The 12,855-nt window shown below is 48.9% G+C and overlaps 2 protein-coding genes across 2 annotated transcripts; both read left to right on the forward strand.

Moving 5' to 3' along the window:
• Window positions 1-448: 448 nt before the first annotated feature.
• BDR25DRAFT_333993 (uncharacterized protein) lies at window positions 449-3,812 on the forward strand. The gene is made up of 2 exons (XM_033692894.1): window positions 449-660; window positions 716-3,812. Exons 1-2 carry the CDS (start codon window positions 467-469, stop codon window positions 3,636-3,638), a joined length of 3,117 nt encoding a protein of 1,038 aa, XP_033548213.1. The 5' UTR covers window positions 449-466; the 3' UTR covers window positions 3,639-3,812.
• Window positions 3,813-6,177: 2,365 nt separating this feature from the next.
• On the forward strand, window positions 6,178-6,771 carry BDR25DRAFT_177275 (uncharacterized protein; the record flags this gene model as incomplete). Its single annotated transcript, XM_033684178.1, has 1 exon — window positions 6,178-6,771. A coding segment is annotated over one exon (594 nt), but the record flags the coding sequence as incomplete, so codon positions are not given.
• Window positions 6,772-12,855: the final 6,084 nt, after the last annotated feature.

A 12,855-nucleotide genomic window follows, 5' to 3' on the forward strand; every position in this document is an offset into this window, starting at 1 on the left:
TTAAATCTCCCGTTAGTATTCAAGAGGTTCCAAATAGGATGCCAATTCCCACCCTAAACCAGCTCCTTCACATTTTCCGTCATAAATTCCAGCACGCAGTACTTTCTGTAACAATGGGCGCATTTGTTCGCCATTCCGAGCTATGCTGTGGTTCATCTCCACCGCTGACTGTAGTCTTGCAGCATTCCGAGTCGTCTTTTAAAAATAACATTCTCCGCACCCGCAGCAAGAATAATCCACGGGCGGTGTTGCAAGTCCCGGATCTACGCCTGAGATAAGCGTCTGCGATTGCTGGAAAGAGCAGCGGAGCTGTCTACCCCAAAGAGGAAGTTTGTATTCCCGCTTTTCGGGCTCGGCCGAACTTATCTCCGGAGCCCGCAGTTCGCGGTTCGACCATCTAGTTCGCTGCGAGCTCCAAACTTTTCTTCTTTGATTTCTCATGAACCTACAGCTTTAATCTTTTCCAATGGACAATGGCGAGCCTTTGCCATCTTACGAGGGTCTCGCGGCCGCCTTTGCGAAAGCCAAGGCCGAAAAGGAGAGAGAAGAAGCCCAAGGGTTGAAGGGAAGAACAGGCGATGCTGCCGCAGCCAACAAGCAAGGAGAGGTCCACTTCAAGGCTGCGCATGGACTAGTTGTAGCGTTCTTTACTTGGATTCTGTACGATTAACTCCTTGTACTTAATGCTAGAGGGGCCCTTATTAACTTAAAATAGCGTCCTCCATGTCCTGGGTATTTACCTGTTCACCAGCGGCTTCCTCCTCACCCGACTCGTGCTCCAGCAGAAGTCCGAATGTTCTGTTCCGCCGGCTGACCTTGCACATTCATACACACCCGGCTCTCCGAAAGCAGGATGCTGGCACCCGAAGACCTTCGAGAAAGCAATCGTAATAATCGTTGACGCCCTTCGCTATGACTTTACCGTTCCATTTCAGGCTACAGGCTCCGAGCAACTTCAACACTTCCATAACGCGATTCCAGTGCTCTATGAGACCGCCATAAATCATCCGAACAATGCCTTCCTCCTTCCGTTCATTGCCGACCCACCAACCACCACTCTGCAAAGGCTAAAAGGCCTTACCACAGGCACGTTACCAACGTTCCTTGATGCCGGATCAAACTTTGCTGGGACTGCTATAGATGAGGACAATTTAGTAGCACAATTAAGGAATGCAAGTAAGAGGATCGTACATCTAGGCGACGATACATGGCATGCACTCTTCCCCGGCTACTTCGAGCCGAATCTTACTCATGCATACGATTCATTCAACGTTTGGGATCTCCATACCGTGGATAATGGAGTCACTGATCATATATTCCCGCTCCTGCAGTCTTCAAATACGAGCAAATGGGACATAATATTTGGACATTACCTCGGAGTCGACCACGCTGGACACCGGTATGGGCCTAATCATCCGGCCATGACAGCGAAGCTAAATCAAATGGACGAAATTTTCCGCAAGATGATCGATCAACTTGACGACAGTACTTTACTCGTAGTCATGGGAGACCATGGCATGGATGCTAAGGGCGATCATGGTGGAGAATCAGATGACGAGATCCAGGCTGCTCTTTGGATGTACTCGAAGCAGAAATTGTTCGGCCGCAGTTCACCCGCCTACAGGACACCGCCAGCCACTGCACAAGAAAGACCAGTCGCACAAATCGACTTGGTGTCAACCTTATCCCTCCTTCTTGGGATGCCTATTCCCTTTAACAACCTTGGAGTGCCCATCGAAGAAGCATTCATCGGAGCCAAAGGTGAAGATTACCAGAATTTAGCTAGAGTCAATCGCCTGACAGCTGCTCAAATCCACCGCTACCAGCAGGAGTATGCCTTGGCTCGAGGACTAGAAGAGAACGCCAGGTCTAACTCGCTGTCTCTCTGGAAAGCCGCCAACGATGCTTGGGACAAGCTGAAGCCCATTAAAAAACCTAGCCGCGACCACTGGAAGACACCTGCTCAAGCATTCGCTGCTTATCAGGCCGAAACTCTCACCATTTGTCGTGATTTGTGGGCAAGGTTTGACATTCCGAGGATGTTGCACGGAGTTGAAATACTTACATTTACACTCGTTATTCTTGCAATCTATGCTCGTGGTCTACAAGGCGATCGGACCGAATTAACTCCTGCTCTCCTTGTTCGAGGAATCATTGGGACAGTTCTCGGTGTCCTAGTTGGTGTTAGCCTTGGCTTTGCTAAGCCAGATCTCCCTTTGGAGCATACACTCATTTACTGTGCCTCTATAGGCGGGGTAGTGGGGTTGGGGACAGCATTTTGGTATGTGAGAAGGAGGGTCACCAACCCGCTCCCGAACTCTCTCTGGGGCTGGGTAAGTGTTATTTTCACCCTAGCGTTGTCCGCGGGCTTTGCTGCAAATTCCTTCACGATCTGGGAGGATGAAATCCTTCTCCACTTCCTTTGCACTTTCGGGGCGCTTACAGTGATCTCGTCCTTCCGGCAAAAGGATCCAATTGATCGAGCGCTCGGGTGCTACCACTCGATCCTCTTCATCGTTCTCACCCGGGTAGCTTCGCTCTCACGAATGTGCCGCGAGGAACAAATGCCATATTGTAAGTCCACCTACTACGCCTCCGCCACGTCATCTACTTCCGCAACCTGGCAACTCGCCATTCCCTATGCGGTTGCCTTCCTTCTACCAAATCTTATCCGATCCTATTACAAGGGCACACGTTCCCACCAGGGCTCAGCAATCTTATGGCTTGATTTCGCTCTCCGTTTCGGACTGCTGCTAAGCGCAGCCTATTGGACAATCGATGCTGCCGACGATGGAGACTGGTATCCCGGATATAGCGAGATGCTCAAGACAACAAAAATCATAATCGCCCAAATTACGTTTGCTATTGCCCTAGCTTTTGGATACTCTACATTTTCGTGGGCAAAGCCTCTCCTTACCATCGAAACGAAGGTCAAGGGCTCAGAAGAGTCTGCGGAACAGATTGTGGCAGATGGCGGAACGTCTTCCATTACTATCTTGGGTTATGCTAACGTACATGGGTCTCGTTACGCGTTGCTCATCACGATGTGGTACCTGGCCATTTCTCTAGTTCAGAAACCCATGGGCGCGGGTGCCATTGGAATAGCAGCCTGGCAAGTATTTTCACTGTTTGAGATTACAGATACAAACAAGTTGTCCGATACGCCCATTGGCCCAATTGTTCTTGGATTATTAGGCTCATTCCATTTCTTCAAAACTGGTCATCAAGCCACCCTCTCCAGCATCCAATGGGAAAGCGCTTTCATTCCTCTCAGGACCATCAAATATCCCTGGACTCCAATCCTCATCATCCTCAACTCATTCGGCGCTCAAATTCTATGTGCCATTGCTGTCCCCGCAATTGTCCTATGGAAACAGCCTCCGAAGAAGAAAGGCTTGCTTGGAGATGTTGCAAAAGCTACTGCCACTCATTTGCTCTTCTACGCCGTCATCAATCTCGCTACGACGATGTGGGCTGGGCACCTCAGGCGACATTTGATGTTATATCGCATTTTCTGTCCAAAGTTCATGACTGGTGCCCTCGTGTTGCTAGTTGTTGATTTAGTGGCTATATTCGTTGCCCTTCTTGGTACACGGATGAGCTTCTTAAGTGTGGCAGAAGTTTTTGGTTGGACTTAATATTGTCGATATTGTGGCGGAGGGAAAAGAGATTGGTGGTAGGTGATGCCTTGTGAGGAGACGAGGACATAGCTCTTGTTTCTTGGACTGTATTGGTAGCCGGAGCCTTAAAATGCTCGTAAAGTTCTTTTGTTCATTTGTTTATCGTGTTCCTACCTAGACTCCAGCTTTGCCCCTAGCCTGCGCCTAGGATTTAATTTACCACCAACTACAACCTCCACGCCATCAACGAGAAATTAGCAGTTGTCTAATCTGATATCAAGCAGGTCAAGAAGGACTAATAGCAAAGAACCAATTATAACTCCCTTAATTCATTTACGGTATGATCTAAAGGCTTTCTTTCATTCCTGCCACATATCGTAAAGCCTGTCTTCACTCCACAACTTCCTTATTTGGGAGTAGAGATGTGACTTCTTCAACTGGCCCATATCCCAGAAGATGGCAGTGTTAGAGAAGGGGACCACCAACCCTCTCATCTCCCTCAATGCACAATGGCATATGAACGGGAACATCCCAACGTCAATGTCACACGGACTCCTGGGTAGTACTCATCAATTGCACGTCCACTTGCTTCTTATTTTACAGCGCAGCGAGATCGCATCTGAAGCTACCAACAGAGCCAGCTTCTGTTTATCAGGCACCCCTCAGTCTCAGCCCGGGTCTCATTCTCTCAGTGCTCTAGAAGACTACAAGTTTCTTAGCTTGAACACCACTGCGACGGCCTACCACCGCCGTTCCCCTCTACCCTAGAGTGTCTCTTCTCTCACCGCTTTCCTCACAATCCAAGCTCTGGCGACTCTTGTTCTATCTCTCTCACTTTCTCTCTCTCACCACTCCCAGGCAGGCTTATATAAACCTGCCTCGCCTCTCCGGTCTCTCCTTCCTATTCACTCTCATTCTCTTTTCTCCACCTCACCACCAAAACTTATCTGGCGTACCTAAATCGACATTATAACTGCTGCTATGGAACCCAACGGAGCCTTTGACTGGCAACGCTTCCACGCCGTCGCTAGCTTGATGTGTCTCCACCACTATCAGCCCTATAAAAATTACGGACAGCTTATGAATGCCGGAGAGGAGTTTATCAACGACTCTGCCAATATCGGACAGCCAATCTCCGTAGATGACACCATCAAACTGAAGGAGCGATTTCTAGACCGTCTCGCCGAGATTGTATCGGACTCCGCGGCGACTATGATGCGCGAGGATAATCATACCAGGAGTGTTAACATCTGGGTTGCTGCGACTAGTTCTGTCCAGCAATTAATATTTCGCGCGATAGAGGGGGCATTAAGTTGCATCTGCAAGTATCCTGATGGTAATTTTGTGCCTTACACCTCTTGGATTGTTGTTAATCATCTCAGGTCATGCCCGTGAGCAAGCACAGGTAGATTTGTGGCACACAATTATCAAATTAAACCATCCAAGATTGCTGCACAGCATTCAGAATCTGCGCGACCAATGTGAAGAGCACAAGAATGTCATTGACGACACGTTCACTCGGGTCATGGGACTATTCGACGAACCTAGTCCAGATTACACGCTAGGCTACCTGCTAATGAAACTCCATGGCAAAATAAGGGCGACACCCAGAGATAAGATCGACCAGGCAACCGAGGAGTTCCTAATCCAATATGCTTTCAAGCTACGAGAACTGAAGCGACTTCAACAGCGCTTAAGACTTCTCGTGGGTGACAGCCCATTCACCAATCAGCTCTTTCTATGCATCCACCAGCTTGCAACGCCCAAAGAGATATTCGGAACTTTTGTCCGAATCGCTAGGGGCCTAGAGATCTTTACCAAAGTTACGATTCACGGTGAGACAACAAGGCCTCTGCCGATAGTCACACCGCGCCCGTTGAGTCTTGAAGAAACACTCAGGGTGCTCATGGTACCCTATGACCACCCCACACAGAATCACATTAGACCAGAATGGGATTTTGATACGGCGGAAAATGAACTGAAAGCCCTGCAAGGAACGAGTCCTCAAATACATGTCGAAATGCATCTCCTCTCGCGCCTCACAAAACTTGGAAAGCCTGGCCTGTTTCGTTATATGGGATGTAGCACGGCACCTTGCGTTTTGTGCTCTGTGTTTCTTAAGATGCGCAGTGGCATCTCAACTCGCAAATCTTCTTCAAAGGTTGAAAGCATGTGGGCGCTGCCGATTGGGGAGAGTCAGCACACGATATCCATTCTTCGCAAGCTGGGTGCGTCAATGGAGCAGCACATAAAAACTAATCTCTCTTCTCAATCTTTGGATACCTTCATCGCATCATTACCGATCGTAAGTACATTCATGCAAGGAGAAGCAGTACCGAAAGACACTCCTACCGTATGCGGTGATTTCCCAAAAACAGAGAAAGCTACTGGTCCGAACTACGCTGTCAATAAGATGTCACTACACTCGGTGAGCTCGACCAGGCCGCCCATCAACACTCCCCCCCTCCCAACCAAATTCGGAAGCAGTTTGGAGGACTTCTTTGCGGGCGCTCGCCCATACATTATTAAGAATGAGCGATACCTTGGGGTAAGAGAGCTGCGACCAAAGTCCAAGGCCGTAAGCTTCTTACTGCTCGCTTCACTACTCCAGACAAAAACTCCAATTCCAGGATGGAATGCGTTCTACGACTTCGGATTCTCTGTATGTCAGAGTCTTGATGAGGAACAGTTTCTAGGAGGCACTTACGCAGATATGCTCAAGACATGTGGCAGACCAACCGTCATCTTCGAGGAGCTTTGGAAGGCCCACGAGGGAAATACGCTTGTCGATCTTCTGAACAAACATGGGTATTGTGCGTTGTGGGAGAAGATTCCGACGTTACGACGGTTTCTGGCAGCGCCTCTAGACAAGCGACCGACAGTCTGGAAATTGACACAATTTCTAGCCGACCAAGATAACACAGATCCATTTGAATGCCTGAGAGCCTACGGCTTTAACCTCTGTAGCCAGCGCGAGCAAGTGGCGGGACTCAAAGCAATTTACGCAAAGATTCTGAAGAAGGGAAGTCCGCTGGAATTACAACATGCCTGTGATACCGATAATCTATATGAATATGCTGTTGGAAATGGCGTTCCCATCGATCCTCGCCTTAGACGCCTACTACGAAACGGATATGCCCAAAGGTTTCTGACTGGTAGCCTTATGAAGCCCAAGATCAAGAAAGCCACATTTTACGCATAACCACCGGATAGCCCCAGGGACTTTCAAAGGCATGCGACAAGATTTGGCAAAGAGCATGCAACATTTAAACAGACCCAAAGCTGAAACTTTAATTAAATATCAGTTTCCACGGCGCATCTCAGTGGATGCGCTTTCAACCTTCTGTTTTAAGTACATATGGGAAGAGATTGCCTCCGATAGACAGATTTCCACATCTATTTTCTCTTACTGGGCTTACTCATAACACCACACTGCTTTCATTCTACATGTCTTGGTATGTGAGTAATTCCATATTTCCTCCTCTCAAAGGACTTACTCACCCACTGGGATGGCTTATATGCTACCCTTCAGTTCACTTGAACTTGGGATACCATGGGGAAGACACCTATTCCCTCTCCTTTTTAAGCGGCTTGGGATATGGTATCAGAATCGTTGGGAGAAGTTCAACCGATAACCTCTTGGGTTACAGGATACGGGGAATTTTATCCTCGAATTTTCCTGCTGGTATAGCTGTCAAATTTCATGAAGAGTTAGACCATCTGGATATGTATGGATATCAGGAAACCTACTAGCCTTGACAGGGGCTAGCAGGCGTGACTCACCATGTACCTTTGGGATTCGTATGAGAGCAGAGATTGGGAATAATGAGCTCTCATGCTATCACGGAGGTGAAGCTAAATAGGATTAGAATCTAATCAATTATGACGGAAAAGGTAGTAGGTGCCGTGAATGCATCTTGGGGGTACTCGATATTTGGTTGCTATAGTCTTCTCTATACAGGTAAAAATGATGTGGACAAAAGTACCTCAAATTGGTCCTTCTTCTCGAAGAAAGCCGAAGGATGGTGTGTACGTAGCTTAAGCAAGTATTCGTTTCCATAGTGGACAAGAATATACTTTGAATGTAGTAGGCAGGACAGCAAGCATCGGTGAAGAATTAAGATCGGTGATTACTGAGACAAGGAATTACCCATTCTGTCATATATGGAGTGGAGAAGTACGATACGCCCCAGGAAGTCCTCGCAGTCCCACTAATGATATTGATAGCATTTAGTTCCATGTGCGTTGTCCACCCTCTCGTAAAGCATCGATATGGTAGTGTCTTATTGGGGATAAGATTCAGCGCGTTCGATAGCAAAGGGTCATAGAAGCCGTGATAGTTATAGTGCTTGTGTGGAATCTATTGGTCCTGGAGAATCGGAGATTCTGGTTGGAGACTTGGCAAATCGCGATGCTGCGAGGTGTGAATGGCACGAAAGACGACAAAGGCAGAGTCTATCAGTTAAAGCTCCAGCTGGAATCAGGGAGAACTGCAACAAGATTTTAATTTCTAACCTTGACTGCCCCCACAGCCGTGTTCTACGTTAGATGATAGGATCCAGAGTGTGTCTGGATTAGTAGAAATAGTCGGTACCAGTAATCGAGACTCAAAAATGCGATCTGCATCGGGCTTTGGATCGTCTTTGACATAGCGAAGGTGACTTGAAGTTTCGCGATATGGACCTTGGGTGCATTAAGTGTGGCATATCATGTGGCTGCCCCTAATAATACGTTAAGAGGTTGGAAGAATTAGAGATATCTCGTATGGTACTCATGTGAGCAATTCGAACACGGATTGTAAGCTTAGAGATGATTGATGCTTTGTCGGTATATCACGGCTGTCTTGAACGATATCCAATATAATGACCGTTAAAGAATTGTCGAAGGTTACCGTACCCCAGAGCAAAACACAATGCGACCGACAGTCATTGACGGTATACCATCCAAGGGAACCGCGTACACCAAAGGAATCGCGAAGTAGGAACCGGATGACGAAGCACTTTAGAGCTCCGGCAAACTTCATCCAGCTCTACCGATGGTATCTCAAAAGTACCTCTATCTCAACCACGGGAAATTCCGCATTTCGAACATGTTATCTGCCACCACCGCAATTCAAAACTTCGGGGGTGTGGATTAGCAGGCCCACGACGCCTCGTCTCGACTCTCATCTTTTCGGGAGCCTCCGACATCGCCCTAACTACACAGCTAGCGAAGCTGGAACAATAACCCGAACCCGGCGGTTCTGAACCTTGGAATCCTCACGGATCCGTTACCCACCAAGCCCTACCACCCTTCCGAGCAAATCCATCCGACCGCCTCAGAGACCTGAACATAGCAGCATGCTCGACCGAGCACATCTTGGCAAAAAGCTTAATACCACCTCCTTCCCATGTCATTCAAGGCCCTGGTTGTACATGAAGGCAGTTAAGAAGTTCTGAAGCAATTGGAGTACGTCCGCGCGATAGAAGTTTAGGAATGATATATCCCTCAATGTTATTTTCATCTTCACAAACAAACCTTGAGGAAGTGCCGCCTCTATGTGTGCGTAAGTTGCGAGCGAGAACCACGAAAGCCACCTCAGCCATCTAACAAAACTACTGCAGAATTTGACTCAGTATCACGCTCTAACATTGCGTTTCAGATCCTAGAAGAACGCGGGATAATGCGAGCATGGGAGAGGATTGCTCGATAAGCCGATCCTCCTGTGTGTAGAAGGTGCATTTGCTTAGGAAAGCGGGAATACGGCTGGTATTATAGGTAGGAGAACTTGGCCACCGATTTAGCTTTTGCGATTGTTGAGGTTTTGCAATCGCGTCGCGTCTGAGTGTGGTTAGAGCGACTAAAATGAGCTAAGCGTACCTCAACTCGTGATAAGGTGCAGGGCGAAGCGAACATGCCGCAGTGCCGTGAGGCTTGGACAGTGCTTGGAAATTAGTGGAGTGCGGGGATGTGGGCAAATTTGTGGTGCGTTGAAGCAGGTGCTGTTTGGTGAGCTGTGGGACTGGGAGAAAATCGTATCCGCTTGCTAGGATCAAGGGAGAAAGCTATCGTCGTCTTGATAGAGCAACGTTTCCTATTTGAGAGATCGAATGTGGTAAGTTGTACTTTGCTTGTGGTTTTGGATTAAGAATGCAAGTGCGTTTTAGAAATCGAAGAACATGAAGTGTGCTGTCAATTCCAAGTAGGGCCCGAAGTAAATATCGTAATTTGCTTGGGTGCCGAGATGATTGAGGGGAAATGATGCTGAAGAAGGTTGTGCAAGAATTGAGGTGAGATTGGTGATTACTTTGCATGGCGTTTGGAGTGTCAATCCTGCAAGCTAGACAAGCCATCACATACCTAGGCCGTAACTTCGCATGGCTCATCGTTGCTGAGCTTCCTTCGTTCGCGCATCTGGAATCGGATGTTTGGTATTCCGTCAAATTCCGAGCACGATGTGAATGTGCATGTTCCACTCGGCAACTTCCTGACCGGAATTGGCCTCTGGGTAGTGGTCTAGGGCCCATTTTTGGTATTTTCCATAATAGTAACAAGGGCTCAAAGGGTGCGGGCTGATGACTGAGGATGTCCCCTGATCTGAGGTCTGATGTGTCTCCGATTTTTAAGTCGGTGCGACAGTACTAGGATGAGCTTCCCATCTGTTTCCCCTGCTAGCATCATCTCTAGAACGTACTGCATCTTGTGCCAAACGTGGAACACGACAGAGGTAGGTAATCTAGGACAGGAATTTGCATCCCTTTAACGCTCCCCTTAATTCCAGCAACAGGGTTGACAGATAGACTCTGCACTAGTCATGTTCCACGTAAGGTGAGAAGGTGCAGTAAGGAGTGGAACTAGTTGCTTAAACTTGTTGCTTGAAATCTGTGGACGGTTATCGGGACAGGACAAGGCGGATTCTTCAGAGTTCTGGCCTCAAGCGAAAAACCAAGATCCCCACCGCCGTGCACTATTGCGCTGTGTTTCGACGCTGAAGTCCGTTGCTGTAGAAGAGTGTTTCAGCCATGTGTAGGTCATGCCTTTATCGTGTCTCTCGTAGTCAATTCTCAAGGACATTTTGCCGAACAGATGTAGTGCTCCACTCTGTAAAACGTTACGTTCGGAACACTGCATTTTGCAAGCTCAGGAGGTCTCGTTAGCTCGAAGTTGTGAAGCCTTCGGCGTCTGCTGCCAGATCCTCCATGTGTTTGCATGTAATACTGAAAAAGTACACTTTCTTGGAGGTAAGGTTCCAACATTGGTGATCCCGCTAAATTGTCGCCACTTTTCCTAGCTCGTTTTGGGGCAAAGTGATCAGCCTTGGACCAAGCTGCTCGGCTGTGAGTCGCGTTTGAGAAGACGACCTGAAGCAACGTGGATTTCTTGGTTCCATAGGGTTTAATTTTTGAAGGTAGTGGTATACAGAGACGTCATGATAAGGATTTTGTTCATTGGACCGGACATGCACCTATCAGCGAGCTTTTCGAAGTCCACGAACTGTGGGAAGGGCCCAATCTTATTAGTGAGCTTAATTTGTGGACTCAAACGTGTGGAGTCTGGGGACTGAGGATATGATAGGAAGAATTTTGGCGTGTTCCGGGGTACATACGCATGGCGGAGGGTTTGCAGGTTTGGGAAGTACCCAAGCATGTGACATTGGAGCGTGGCAAAGTTTATTTTCAAGGCGTCCGGCGATAATCAGCCGCACTCAACTCTGACTCCGTGTCATCGACCTTCAAGGTAATCAATTGGAGCAATAGGACCGAGGAGTTGACTTACACCTTCTTAGGATCGCGGTCTGTGATGTGATGAAAAGAGAAAACGCGCAGACAATACCTTGGTATTGTGGGAATATTGCGAGCAGCTGTTCGATCGAGGAATTGAAAGTGGAGTGTTAGGCGGGGAAATGATGCGGGTGCGTGCTTGTTTGGGGAAGCCTCCATCCTGTAAGTATGGGGAATTATAGCTTTCCATGAAGAATGAATGATATGATCAGGTCACAGACATCCCATTAAATGATGCCATTGTCTGAATCGACAGATGTCAGTTATTTGGGCGAAAGATAAAAGCCAATGCGTGAACTGGTTGCTTCCTGTTCACTCGATATTAAGAGGCATGGTTCCGATAGAGGATCTAAGGGTGGACAGATCTCCCATGAATTGGTCCATGCCTCAGGGAAGCTCGACGCCGGCTGTAACGGTCTTGACAAGACAAAAAGTGGCCCGAGAAGGGGTAGCAAATCACGTTGTTGCGACAGCTGCATGCGGTCCTCGCCTTGGGATGGCACGAAGGTTAGCAGACAGCTTTACCTCCAGGGGGATTCCGGCGACCCTGCCCTGCGCAAAAGGCAGCGGGAAAAACGAAAGGAAAACTTTCTCATCGCATACCGCCCGACATGGTTCGCCAGGCGACGTTCGGAGCATCGAGCTCTGGCTGTGAGTGCCTGTGTTCCGAGAATCCTAGCGAGTGTGGAGGGTGGCCTCCATCGCCACCAGACACACCATCAGCGGAGACTAGCGGAATTCATCCTGGGGAGGGTGGTGCCAGCGCTGGGTGATCGGGCGAGGAGTTTCTGTTACGCAGCGATATGCGCGAAAGGGCTGAGGGTTGGTGCAGAGTTTATCAAGTCGACAGGCATGCCCAGATGGGGTCTGCAGGAAAGGACTCGCGGCTGCAGCTGGAGAGACTTGCGACTCGTACCTGTCCTTTGACGACCTTGGGCTGCTCAGCAAAGGTGCTCGCATGGCATCGGCCTGGCGGATTGAACTCCGCACTGGAGCGTCGAGGGCGCGGTGCGGAGAGATGGCGCCTGTGTCTCGACTGCAGGCTGATGCTGGCTGCGGCGCGCGCAGACGCTGAGATGCAATCGTGCAGCATGATTTGCAGGGCCAGCAATACGCCGCATTCCCCCCTTGGGCTTGGATGCGTTTGTTTAGATGAAGGCAAAACGGTCGTCGCTGCACAGCAGGGAGCCGACTCTTTCCGCCAGCGATACTGACAGCCAGACGAAGGCGATAAACAACTGCGCGAGAGCTGCGCCGACGCTGCAGAGCCTGCAGAGCCTGCAGAGCCTGCAGCTAACCGTTACACAGCTCGTGCACCACGCAGCCTCGATGTTCAGATACATCGAGCAGCAATTGTCTGCGAGCGAGCGCGGCCAGGCGGGCATAGCCAGAGTCAATAAACGTCAATAATGAGGGTGGCCGTGGACGACATGGAGCGTCTTGCCATGGGCGAAGAAAATGAGAACAGGGAAGCC

The sequence above is a fragment of the Lindgomyces ingoldianus genome (genome assembly GCF_010093535.1).
Source record: "Lindgomyces ingoldianus strain ATCC 200398 unplaced genomic scaffold BDR25scaffold_14, whole genome shotgun sequence".
NCBI lineage: Eukaryota > Fungi > Ascomycota > Dothideomycetes > Pleosporales > Lindgomycetaceae > Lindgomyces > Lindgomyces ingoldianus.